Source organism: Anopheles coustani, chromosome 2 (assembly GCF_943734705.1).
Source record: "Anopheles coustani chromosome 2, idAnoCousDA_361_x.2, whole genome shotgun sequence".
Classification (NCBI taxonomy): Eukaryota; Metazoa; Arthropoda; class Insecta; order Diptera; family Culicidae; genus Anopheles; species Anopheles coustani.
This window is the reverse complement of record NC_071289.1, coordinates 55,036,939-55,051,240: the sequence shown is the minus strand read 5'-3', so window position 1 is coordinate 55,051,240 and position 14,302 is coordinate 55,036,939. Positions and strand designations below refer to the sequence as shown.

At 41.7% G+C, this 14,302-nt stretch overlaps 1 protein-coding gene across 1 annotated transcript; it reads right to left on the bottom strand.

Annotated features, from left to right (window-relative positions):
• Window positions 1–185: 185 nt before the first annotated feature.
• LOC131262773 (protein cueball) lies at window positions 186–14,220 on the bottom strand. The gene is made up of 4 exons (XM_058264847.1): window positions 13,824–14,220; window positions 4,341–5,880; window positions 2,716–2,980; window positions 186–2,111 (listed from the first exon to the last, which is right to left on the bottom strand). Exons 1-4 carry the CDS (start codon window positions 13,891–13,893, stop codon window positions 1,959–1,961), a joined length of 2,028 nt encoding a protein of 675 aa, XP_058120830.1. The 5' UTR covers window positions 13,894–14,220; the 3' UTR covers window positions 186–1,958.
• Window positions 14,221–14,302: the final 82 nt, after the last annotated feature.

Below are 14,302 nucleotides of genomic sequence, written 5' to 3'. Positions count from 1 at the left end.
GGTAAAATTTACACCAGTGTAGGATAAACACTAAGTTTAAGCGTGATCACGGACATTCCATGGCATACGAATGCATGATATGAAGAAGGTATGGTAAGCAATAAAAAATCTTACTGGTGATCCTATTTTATGGTATGATCTTCGGATAGAATAAATACACAATAATAAAGGTTTTTTTTTTCTAAAATAAGTCTTTTTTGAAAATATTGCTACTAGTGCTTTTCGTTTCCCTTCAATGTACACCTATAAAGTTGTTCATTTTGAACTATAAACTTATCTAATATCACATACTCTCATGTGGATATTAGACCTATGGTTTCTCCTTCTGAATCACAATTCATATGATCATTTGTTGGTTTCGTTTTACAAGTGTAAACATTTAAGTTTCCATTATACCACTATTCCATAAACTAAACATTCCAATAGTGAGGCAATGCCTTGCGTTAGATCTGTTTCATTGCATGTCTAAGGGCATTCTTGCTTTTTGCTGTTGTTTGATTTTCGTCCCAACTTATGACCGAAGTATCCGCCCGATCGCAACACCACCTCGCTGAGGGTTCGAAGACCGGTTTACATTTGTTTTCCCTATGTTTTTGGACTCGAGACCGTGCAGTTGTTGTTACTCGCCTAAAGCTGTTTTCAGCCATTAGAAAACACACATCACACATGCGGCAAAGATTTTCATCAGGAAGCTTCAAAATGGGTAACTAAAAATTAAGTAAATAAATTACGAGAAGCCAAACACATGTGTAGTACGCAGAAACAAATGAAACAAATGGTGAGATGAAGTACAATATTTTTCCTGACTTTCGAAAACGAAAAAGCCGTTCAGGGCGTGCACATGGAAAGGTAATGAAATATGCTTGGTTTGGACCTTGCTTTTGTTTGAGCAGAGGTATGCTTAAGTTTAGATAATGTACAACCGACACGCTTCATGCAACGGACAGTCAGGAACGAGCAGGGCAGAGCAGCTTGGCTGCGTGGCTTCTACCGGTGATTAAGTAAACTGACCCCTTCGATGACGCCCCGCTTATGTACGCGTGCACATGTACATACGTAGCAGCCTCAGGTGAAATTATTCTACGAAACAAAAATGAATGGTAGAAAGCTATGGCATATTATGAGGCATGAACTATCTCCTATGGCTTATTACACATATACAGGAACTTGCTGGGATAGTGGCCGTACCGCTCACATTTGTGGCGATAAGATTAGGTACCTGTCATTTTAGACACTGCACTGTACGTAAGTACGCTGAGAATGTGGTTACGCCAGCCTGTATTGATATTTATCATACGGAAGATGTGAGGCAAACTATTTGTACTACTTTTCTAATTCAAGACAAATTCAACTGAAGCGATTGCTGAAGAGAAAAAATGAAATTATACGCCCGTTTTCCATAAAATAAATAACTTCCAGCGAAATATCCCTCTTGAATCTTGTAGCAGCGCAAAGGGTCTATTTAAAGGCTGTGTTTGTTGCTGATTTGCCTGTCCATTAAGTAACGCCACGGCAAAGTGGCCAACCCGCAAACTTTTGTATCTAGAAACGCAACCCCAGTGTATTGGCAAGTGCGGACCGAATGCAGCTTATAGATGATCTCCGTGGCAGTGTGTTGTTGGTTGTCTTTATCGCCCACGTGCTGCGCAAAACTGGTCGCGAGTCGGTGGCCCAAAAGCAGGCACATTTATCATGCGGAATATTTGCACGGCAACGGTACGGCATTCATTTACTACGACTATCGATCTTGCCTCTTCTCTCGCGCTCCGAGCGACCTTTGAGGGACGTGTTCGCTGGGAGGCTTCCTACAAATCGGGTTGGCGGTCGATCGGTTCGATTCAATCGTTTTTCCGCTTCAGAATTCCACTGGCTTCAGACTTTTGCGCCTTTGGTCGACCGTAGAAAGTCTGCCAGTGGCGTTGGAAGGCAATTAGGTTAACGATGAGTTCCCGCAAGTCTCATTTGCAAACGCTGCCGTTAAACTTTTCACTACCATCGTCGCAATTATGTAGCTTTCGGTAGGAGCCACCCACATCTTCGATGTCTTCCAGCAGGTATACTTTGTCATCCTTCTTTGGGGAATTTTTCAATAGCTTCGTGTCGAAACAGGGCTGTACAGAGAAATAAAATAAACATTCATAATCATTAAGATCAATCAGTTGAAATATCGAAATGGCAGAAGAATTTAAATATTGTAATAATGTGTTGGCGATAAATTGATCACAAAAACAAAACTATTGCTTCAAGATAAAACTACCAATTCCTCAGAAACACTCATGAATTCACTATAATGTCAGACACGGAACAGATATAGACTATTGCTAACCACTGACTAACTTGCCATTTACGATAAAGTTCAGCTATCAACACCTTCAACTTTTAAGTATTACTCTGTCACGCAATACGCATGCATATAAATAAAAAGGAGTTTGACGAACAACCCATGTTTATACATTAAAGGAACATTATGAATTTCCAGACAAAGCGTTCGATAAAATAATAACTTAAACTTGCCGATGATTGTACCACTAATTGTTATCTCTACTGAAGAACTTTTAAATGTGAAATTAAGGAAAGCCAGGTCATTGTTCCGAACAATAAGGAAAATAAAAACCTTTTACAATCTTCAATATGCATTCCATTGCCAAAATGTCAAACAGATTAATATCACAAATTGTTTTTGCTGGCTCCAGTCAGACTCCAATAGTAGCGTACCGTTTCGCAGACGTTCATGTTGCAACAGTTCTCTATAGTAATCTCGCACTGCGTCGTCGGCGGACGAGAGGTCATCGGTGTGACAACCATCTTTTTGGTGATGCGTGGTCTCGGCGGTTTCATCATACGGTGTACGGTAAGGACGATAATGAGCAGCAACACGAACGACACGGTGAAACAGAGCGAGGTATATACGACCGTTCGGTTGAACGATTCCTTACAGTACGTTACTTTCGGTTCCATCGGGGGCAATGTTTTGGTAGTGCTGGAAGATAATGGGATGGAGTATAAATACAAAGTAAACAACAGATGAGTTTTTTGCTTTAACAATGCTGCACGAGAAATGGAAATAGAACAGGGTGAAGATCAACTTATAAACGACAGGGGAAGTTCGGGAGGAAAACATGAAGGAAACTCTTATCTTTATCTCTTAAGCTTGTAGGTGGCGTACTATAAGTGGATGTGTATTGTGTATATTTTGAATTCGTTCTAAATATCGCCGATCTTGGATCAAAACACCGCCAAAACATTAAAGGGGCAACTCGCGTAATGTTGTCGGACCTCCAAGTCATCATAATGCAATAACCTCTCGAAGGTGTTGTAGTAAATTAGTATACGTATACAGTACTGTATGCTCATTATTTCCCAATGACTGCTTTGTTTGTACAAGAAGAACTTAACGTGGGAATTGTTTCATTCGTCGGTAATAAATTTTGCAATGTTGAGGGAGCGACTTTTTCCAAAGGTAATCTTCAAGTACATTAACTATAATCCAATTTTCACTCTCACACCATTACTGTCATATGTATAACATTTCAAATCCTACGCTATGTAGTAACAATATATCTTGATTTTTATTGTTTTTTCCTGTTTTGATTCGTCTACTCGGCAGTGCTACTTTGCGTAAACACGTAACCTGTTGGTGCTTGGAAACAGTACAGAGCAAAAACAACATCGTCAGAAACAATCATTAATCAAAGGCACTGGACCCGGGCCATGATCACAAATAAACGTACTAAAAGCCTAAGCAGAACATTTAGCCCACTCGTGGAAGTCTCTTGTTTAGATCTTTGCAACATTGTACGCAAACGTTCTCCATCTTCAGGCAGTAACTACATTGTAACAGTGAAAACAAAAACAAATTTGTTAATTTGCGTCGTGTTAAAACTCATTTGAACAGTGCAACGGCCACTGAACCAGTTAAACCAGATGTAGATTGATAAGTAAGGTGTTTTGTATTTTCATTTGATTGAAAGTCTGGGACGTCCACCTTTTTTTTCGGCTGAATGCTATCCTACGATTTGTCCCTGAGAAGCCGGTAGAAAAAACTAAGACGCGACGATAATCCAGCAGCCGAGGCTTTGTGGTGTTATTTTCGAGCAAAACAAATCCGGTTTGATAGGGTCATGGAGTTTCAACCAACGCTGACACCTGGTGGAAGTGTCGTTGTTGTTTAGAATGCAAAACATCATCCAAGAATGGGGCAACAGCATGCCCCACACCATTCACCGAGCAACATCGAAAAATTGAAAGGTAATTTATGAGCGACAGGAGATAAAAAGATAATAGTTGAAACAACATGGATCATCACTTAGGTATGCAATGCTTAATTGAATATAACTTACTCCAAGCACTGCTGTTTCCACTGAGGATGCTCGCAGATGCGGACCGGTATCTCACAGCGCTTGCCAGTAAACTCATCCCCACACTGGCATTCTGGCACGGTTTCGTTGTTAAGCGTACAGTTGCCCCCGTTCATGCAGTGATTATTGCAGCTGTTCTCCTCGCACCGCTTTCCCCGGTAGCCCGGGGGGCAGCGACACTTGGGTTGCTTATCCTGGTCCACATAACACTCGCCTTGGAAGCAGTAATCCTTGCTACAGATGGGAATCTCACACCGGGGTCCAGTAAAGTCGGTGTTATCGCACTGACAGGATCGTTCGGTCGCATTCTTTGACTGGCACAGCCCACCATTCAGACAGAACCCATCGCACGGTTTCTGATCGCAACGAGTGCCCTCGTAAGGGGACTCGCACTCGCAACGCGGTTGATTGTCCCGTCCCATGACGCAGCGACCATGCAGGCAGAGGTTTTGGCAGACATCGGTCTCACAGAACTTGCCCGTGTACGTCGATTTGCAGATGCAGGAACGCGTGTTGGGATTCAACGTCCCATTGTTAAGGCACACGATCACCTGATTCTGTTCACTGGGCTGTTGCTTCTTGCGCAGGTCGTCACTCGATTTGGGCTTTTCCATTTTCTCGAGAATGCTTTCGATCACGCCGGCGCAGTCTGGGTTATTTTTCTGGTGCTCCAGCAGTAGGTTCGCACGTAAAATCACCGCGGACGGATGCTCTCCGTGATAGACGCTGCGCGTTTGCTGTGACGAGTTCTTGGCCGTTTCGTAAATGTCGTTGTTCTCCTGATCGGTCCAGTACACGAACGCGTTACTGACGGCGATGTCCACCGGATGCCGGTCGAGGTCAGAAATCAGTGTTGTCAAATTGGTTATTTCAAGATCAGTACTCTCGATGTTGTATCGTCGGCCGTACTTTTTCTCCACCCAGTAGAGCCGATTGCGATAGTGATCGATCGTGATACCCCGCGGCTGGTACACACCTTTCTCGTGCGTATTGAGGATGCTTCCATTCATTGCCGCCCGAACGATGTTGGATCTTCTTAAGTAGGAGTTGGTCCAGTACAAGTGTCGTCGGCACTCGTCGATAGCCATCCCGGCCAGCTCATCATCCAACTCGACGGTGGCCACTGTTTGCGGCAAGGGGAAAGTGACATTGCCTTCGCCCTGGTTTCGACGGGCGGCTCCGTCTAGCAGGGGATCGATCTCGATGGAATAAATCTTGTGGGTGGTTTTCTCCGTCCAGTACAGCTTTCTCTCTAGATGATCAAAGGCCATACCACCGATGGCGGTGGTTTCGGGAGAATACGGCAACAGCTTCGTTACCTTATGATTCTCGTGTCCCTGATCGTCATATTCCAACGCACAGACCCGATACTCCGGATCATTAAGATCGCTAAAGTACAGCTTGCCGAGCACCTCGTCGTACGCAAACGCCGAGAGGCGGGTGTACTGATGGGCGGCAGACGATATCTTCTGCCAGTTTGAATCGAAAAACAGAATGCCGTTGTCTGTCGTCACCGCAGCCTCTAAAAGCGGAAAAGAAAAAAGTAAACAAACGATAAATATTAGCACACGATTCCAACGAGATACCAATCAATTTGCAATCGACACGATACAAACAAATTTCCCTCTATTTTTCATATCGCTATCAGCGCACGCAAGATCGCGAACATGACCGCATGTATCGGAGGACCAACCGGACAAACGGATCTACTGAGCACTGTGATGCAACTGGTCGATAAGATAATGGACGAAACGATGCCATATTATTTCAGGTAATACCTAAACTGCAACCCCCGAAACAAACCGTACGCCAATAGATACACGTACATCGTAGCATAAATGTTTCTACATCCAGCTTCATGGAGTTATATGTTCCTCAATGCTGTTAACTACAGATTGACATCATCATCTTTTTTTCAGCACCAGAATAATATTGCAATTATGGAAAATAAAGCCCGAAGTTATTGCAGTTGAAGTGTATTTGATTTTATTAAAATTTAAATTGCAGTTACATAGTTAAGATGGTTTCCGTTTCATATACATTATTTGATAGCAAAAAACTTCTTCTGCGTTCCTCTAGGTTCGATCCCATGACCTCGACGCGGTGTGTCCTCGCCCCATACACGATCATATTTATAATAAAGTAAAACATAAGATAAGTTGATTCTGCAAAGTGATTCAATATCAAACATGAAACCATCAACATGATAAATGTCATCACTAAGTTAGCTTAACTAAGTTAGCTCCGCTAAACATAGCTAATTATCTGAGCGTGTGAGACGGCTATTGCCGTGATCCATCTATTAGCTTCACACTTCGAAGTTATCAAAAGCAGCAAAATGACCTATAATAAGAAATCAGATCGCCATGCTCGATTTTGCAAGCTTTCCAAAAAAAATCCTCCTGAAGTTGGAAACAGTAATAAAGTCGCGCCACAAAACCCCGCAGGCAAAGTGCATCGGTGTGTTTCGCTCAAGCTAAGGTCCCTCGAAGTTAAGTGTGCAAATTATGTGTCGAATGAAAAGAAAAAATAAAATAACAGCAAGCAGCGCAGAACGCCGACAATATCGCGCATGGCCATGGTGAGCTTGTGGGGTGTAGGGGAGCCATGGCAGGTCAGCTTGCAGCGATCGTGTGCGGGAAGTGGAGAACCGGACCTTGTTGCAATTAGAAGCCACGTTTGACGCCTTGGACGTAGAGACGAGCAACGCAGCTCAAACCGAAAACATCGCTGGGGTACAGCATGGAATTCGTTTATTTGATATTTTTCAAACCACCCTTTTTTAGTTTGGGTTGCAGTTTTTTATGCATTCGCCACAGTTTACAAAGGATTCCAATTACGATTGAAAGCAAAAGCATCATAGACAAAAGGCAAGGTATCCAGATTCAACATACTAACGTTTGCAAAAATGGCAAATCGGCACGAAATGCTTAAACAATTTACTGCACCATGTGGGTTCCTCTTGCGAATTATGTTCCTATGCAGGAATTTGCCCGATTCCTTGTTTTTCTGAACACAGTGTCTAAACTTCTTGCATCCCTAAGCCATTTGAGACTGTTGTGTCCACAATCAGCACATTTCTTCAAAGCATTTATCCCCATCTTTTAAAGCTGCGTGCCAGCGGTGCCTCTTGATAGGTGAGATTTTTGAAGATATACCGCTAATTCTGCGTAACTAATGTTCGAGTTGATTGAAAGTGTCATAAATTTCCTGGCAAAAAGGCACAAAAATGAAGTAGGAAAAACCAGAGTTCTGTATTCTCAAAGTTATAGGATTAGTTCTTATGGCACCACGCTGAGTCTTTATCGGTGATTTTTTGTTATTTCAAACGTTGGAATTTCTGTTAGATAAAATGCGTACCTTTTTTAAGTTCTACATCATACGCAATAACAAAATACCCAGAAAAGCAATAAACAGCAGGTGATTGAAAACAACTCCAGCTCTTTAAACAGGGAGCCCCCCATTCATAACCGTGTATTTTTTGTTATCACTGGTTTGAGGAGTATCTCTTTGAAATAACGAAGTGGCTAAATGGATGTTGGTAAATGCATGGGATATCTTAAAAAAGAAATAAAGTACACGTGTTGTTGATGAAGGTCTACACGCGTCAACGATGCGCCTTATGCAGCTAAAAAGCGATGGAATCTGGTCGCCTGGAGTGCAATGAGTGACTTGTTTAAAAATGCTCATGTGGATTTTTATCACTCCCTACATTACGAAACAAAAATCATCGACCAATGACATTGACATTCAGTTACTGTGAATCATCATTGATAAGAAGCTCCCAGGTGCTGCTAGATTGACAAGCTTTTGCCGAGAAAGTGTACTTAATTTTGTATAACCTTCGGTAAACATTTTTTAAAAATATATATAGTGTATAGCAGTACTGATTACTTTGCAAAGTAGTGGAGCTACGTTACATGTTGCACGGAAATAAATATTACTTAATATTATGCACTTATTTTTGAACTCCCATCCGTGGAAACTTGTCCCCAGTAGCAAATATAGAAGATTTAAAATTAATTAAAAATGACTGTTATTTAATAACAAAGATTGGCATGACCAAACCAAAGCATGTATTGCGCAAATATCAGAGATAAAGTGATTGATTTGAAGAATTTTAACAAAACGATTGTGTCAAGGAAATCGCACCGAAAATACTTGGATGGTGCTAGACAAAGGTAATGTTGTATACGCGAAAACCGGTAATTAAAATTTGATTAAAAAAAACATCAATACGTGTTGTGTAGTTCTAGTTTTACAAGAGATGCAGCGTTACGTATCGCACGATGCGGGAAACGAAATTTGGCCTGCACACTAGTTGCATCGATTTCTTCAATTCGCAACCGAAGTTTTATCGCATATGTTGTAAATAACATAAGGTACATCAGAGGATCCGCCCTGCAAGATCGAATCGACAACGCCGAAAAGTCACGTCATGATACACCCGATAGAGCGACGGACTAGATCGTGATTAGAGCTGCGGCATGAACAGTAAGCTGTGGCCAGTGCTTAGAAATCAGAGAAAAGGTGCGTCACGCAGCCGCGCCGTTCTCCTTTTTTTTATTATTTTTTTATTACGTGCAGCCTTATTTGGGGGACAATCTTCATGCGGTTTCGGTTCGTAGGTTGTAAACCTTTTTTTTTTAGTTATTTTCAAACCATTCATGTGATAACACACCGATGCAACGACGTATGGTGGTGAATGGATTATTGTGTCTATATGTGCGTTGCGCATCGTACGACACGTCGGCGAAACAAGCTAAAATAAAAAAATCGACAGAAATTTAGTTGATCTTCGCGCGCAGGGCGTTATCGCACTTGCACGTCGACAGTACGCTTCAAACCATTGGTATGGGTCACACACCATACCACCATACGGTTCGCTAAGGGCTTTCCGGAGGTTGCGGAAAATACACGACACTTTAAATCGCCACAAACGTAGAGCAACACAGAAGAACCCATTACGATGGGTCTTGCGTAACATCCGCAATCGCGCTTAGTTATGGCAAATATTTTCGCAACCCATATCATTTTTGGAAACAGATTCTGTACTAAAGTCCAACGGATCAGCATTTTGGGATAGATAAAGTGCCATTTAGCAAATGTGGGCTTCGTTTGGATACTTTCGCTTTCGATCGATCCGAAAACCACCGTGATGATAATGTCCACGGTTGTGCCTCCGCCAACCGAGCTGTGGTTTTCGTTGGGTCATGGACACCATTCGTCGTGCCGTTGCTGTCCGTGGCATGCTCGGCATAGCCTTGCTAGTGACCAACTTCCTGTACCAAAAGGATCTAAGATGAAGAAGCGTTGAAAAAAAACAAAAACAAATATTGCAATCTTTCTCACGATCTATTTTAGATCGGTCAAACATAAAAAAATAAAACGGAACTGCGGTGTGCGTACGTACGTCACCGACCGCGTGGCCCAAGTTTGCTCACGTACACACCACTACTTGGTGCGTTGGTGCGATCGTTTGGTTTCTCTTCCCACTTGTACCTCCGTCTCGGTCATTTTGTCAGATCATCCCCGGCGGGGCATGTGATGCCCCCCCGACAACGTTCGCAAACCGTTTGACGTAGTAATCAAATAACGTGAATGAACAAACATAGCGCCACCGTACACCACACTCAACCACATCTTTATGTGTGTACAACCCGGAGGTGTGCGCGGGAAGGCCTATCGATAATTTGCAATTCGCGAGGCAAGAGGCTCGCATAGTACGTTCCAACGAGACCGGATCGTGGCTGGAGCCCCGTGTTGCCCATGAAAATAATATAAACTGAAAGGAAACGGAATGGAATGAACTGGAAAACAGTGCCACGAACGGTGCCCGATCGATTGATCGAGCATCCTGATTACGGTTTGTTCTCCAAACTCTTCCACTGAACTCGCACAATAAAGCCGGCAGATCTGTTATGGTCTTAAAGGAGTTAAAACCTATTGGCTCGAGGGAAACGGTACAACGGAAATGAAACTCGTATTGTAGTTGTAGTTCGCGGATGGGAGGTCAAATCGTGCTGCAGTTTCGCACGGAAACCACTGCATACCCGGAGGAGAGGTGACAGAGCTCACCGGGGGAATCCGTTCGAGCCAGATCGTTTACGAAAAAAAAAATGGTTTTGGCCAATCCGCAAAACCCGTTACTACCGACGCAGATTGATTGTGCTTTTGACTTCCTGGTTGGGAAGTTCGAGCACCTGAGAACTAGAGAACGGATCTATCAAACAGGAAATCAAGAGCACTATACCGATCATGCCAAGCATGCCAGTAGCGTGAGCGTAAACGTGTTATCCGCAGGTATTGTTTACATTTTTTTAATCGACTCTTCACAAACAGTGCCTCAAAGGTGTTTGAACTTGGTCCTTTAATAAGTTTGAAGGAGCAGACTATGAACCGGTGACCTTGAAACGTGTTTCAAAACGTAGTACACTTTTTACGCTGCAGAAAGCACCAGCATACGGGAACAGTATACAGTTGGTTTACGATAGAATCCTATTACGTTTTTTTAAATACTATTTCTACATGCTCTAGAATCGTGTAGTTATTTGTTGCAAAAAAAAATAATTAAACGGAAAAGGATCGAATTTTCATTTCATTTTCCATTAAATATATTTTCCAGCAAAATGTATGTTTAGTTTATAGCGAATTTTTTGCACACTAAATTGGCGTCAAACTAAGGTTGAGAGTTTAGAATATCATCCCTAATGTTGATTAAATGAAAATTCTGAAGTTTGTGGATTGAAATGCATAAGCAAAGAGCAAAAAAAGACTTGGAAGCAAATAGATGATCATCCTTTCTCTTAAAAAATATCTGTTTTTACGGTTACTTTTAGAGAAAGGTAAAACATACATTTTCTCTCTCCCACTCGTTTCCTCCTCATCAGAAATAAAAAGTCACTTCTTTACTTATTATGGTATTACGAGCGTTCCCGTATTGTTAAAAAAGTCGTTTCTCTTGCTATCATTTTACGGTAGAAGAATGTTCTTGACTATTTTTGAATGTGATTCCGTTAGATAATTATCATCGATGTTGAAAGTAGCAATTTATAAACTTCCGTGAATATTTTTCCTCTGCAAACTTTAGGGAAGTTATCGACTCGACTTATCTTTTAAACGAATGTTTTTCTTTATACATCTTTTTTGGCGAATATTTACCATTTCCTAACGTTTGTGGCTCTAGCAGAAAACTCCCGGGCGGATGTTATGACACGAATTATCTTATTAAACCGCTTTTGAAAGCAGCATATGTATAGTGGAAAAAATATGATTTCTGTTTTTGTTCAATTTTTTTTCTTAACACCTACCGAAATAATTATCACCGAATTTGTTAGTCGCAATTTCTTATCGCCTGCGAACGTTGAATCCAGCAGAAAACTCCTGGCAGGTTGTTGTGGCACGACTTATCTTATAAAGCAGCTTTTTCGATAAGAGCCGAAGAAACGACAGGTTTACTTATGTAGAATTGTGTGTGTATTCATATCAGTTTAACGAAATTTTGGCTAGTTCTCACAACAATGTTATGCAAGTCAAGATGGATTCTCCTCAGGTATATTTTTCATCTTTCTCAGTTTCCTTTTGCCATTTACCTAACATATTGTTTTCATTTTTCAACAGTTGAGACGTACTTGAATCTGTAGTGCTCCAATGTCAGATGCGTAGTTGATTAGAACAAATATGCTTTAGCACCGAGGTGTCGGATCGAGATTGGCTGGCAAACAAACCATTCCGACAACCATCTATACCCAACCATTGGACTAACCACCATTAATCGCGTCAACCATCAGCAGATCCAACGGTTTAGCTTTGGCATGTCCAAACAGCAGTGTCAGACCTAATCGAGGTTTAACTTTTTAAACCAGGAAGTGTCGGATTAAAGTAAACAATAGTTTGAGTCGGGTATTTTTTCACAAGCATTGCGTGAAAATGGGGATTCCTCGGACGGAATAGTGTAAACCCCTCTCACATCATAACCACGTGACTGGATGATCTGGTTTTACCGTGGATCTTTCGACAGTGGTAACAATGTCTTTGTTTCAAACAAAAACATTCCGGCTCTACTCAAAAATGTTCTTAGGTTTTCTTAAACATTTTCTCAACTCCAAAAATGATGGTGATTGAAATGGGTAATCCAAAGTTTTCTTACTAAGTGCCTAGCAGTTGAGCGATCGTTTATAGTTTTAAACCACACGACAGTTAACTGACACGCATGTGGTGTTCAATTAAATTTATTGTAGAGCAAACGAGCAAAAACTGTACAACCAAGGACCGGAGACCGTAGGCAAGCGTGAGCCAACGGCGGTCTACTCTTCCGAGCTCGGTTGTGCGGAATTTATCTGGGCTATGTTTCAATCATTCATTGACTTGGTTCATTCGGGGGTAACCAATAAAATTCAATGACCACAGACCAAAGAGAATTAAGCAAAAAAAACCGAGGTGCGGACGTGACCACAAGACAGTCGTTCAATGGCTCCGGTGTCTTAACTTTCCAAAATTGTGGTGGCCTTTGCAAAATCTGCCGGTCAAAGTGCGCGCTCACGGCGAACTGACTGTTCCCAAAGAAGGAGCAAATTGGAAAGAAAATACGATCAAACGGAGCACTAAAAGAGCGGAAAAACTATTAGAGAGAAGCCAAATGGAATCATCAAGGCAGATGTGGATGTTATTCGCAGAGTTTATGTCACAATACATTTTGCAAAAATTGTGAACAACAACGGTTTTAGTTAAGGTTGATCGTACACAGTTTTTGTTTTTTTAAAGAAATATTTTATTATAATCTAGTGCAGTTACAGATCAAATGTCACAAACGAGAGCGATCGTATGGTTAAAGCAAAAACAAATTGCCTCACGATCGCTTTGCTCCAAGACAGATCACGATCCTTTCTCTTTTCAATCGTTTTTTTGCATTTGATGGACTGTTGTTTAATTGAGACGACTAATTTTCTAACTCATGCTATGCTTTAGGATTTCTGCTGTATCAATAAATATTAGATGTCCATCAAGAGGTGAATTATGCCCAATTTAAAAATCCAAAATTATCACATTTCTAGATTTGAAAATTGCTTACTTATATTGCTGCATTTTAACTGTTCATTGGAGTATCTTTTTATAAGACTGATTTCCTCTTTTTCCAAAAAAACTTATCGTTCCTCACGATGGTTTTCCACTGTGTATCGTTTGCTGCGAATAAATTTATCTGTTTTGGTAAGTTACACAACAAGACGAAAGCTCAAAGAAAAGCATCGAAAAAGGACGGTGGATGCAAATATCCAATTGTGGCAAACACATTAAATAACAGTACACCTTGTGATTTGGTAGATCTATCTTCACTGTTCTTCGCAACGTGGTCATGCTAAAATGGTTATTTTTGGACTTTAGGAAAAGGGGAGGTTTGTGGCTTTTGGCAGGACACGGGCAATCCGCTCTTCAATGACGACCGATTTTGTCGCGAGTTTTTCTTACCCCATTTGGCTGCTATGACATAACCGTAGCACGATAGAAGCGCCAACCAGCCCAATATCCTGTGGGCCATCTTGTACAAGGATGCAAACGGCGCGGTTTAATGCTGATTCCGGTGTCGAATTACTAGCCAGTTACTAGATTTTCCTTTTGCTACCGGTGTCTGCTTGCACAAGACACACTGGTTACACCACTGTCGTGGCGCACGAGGTCACAAGATTGCCGCCCGTTTCACAACACACCACTACCACTAATTGTTCCTGGCTGCTACTGTTTGCACAATTTTGCAGCACAAATAGTAGGATAGCGATATTCTGCGAGCGGATGGCCAGTTCGTGCTATAAACACAATTCACGCATTACACAATTCAGCACAACACACTTGAACCATCTGCTCCGCACGGCATTCCGCTTTCGATTGATAAGTGCATTGCAGTTTTGTAGGCACGTAGTCCCAATAGTCAAAGCCGATGCTATGGATTC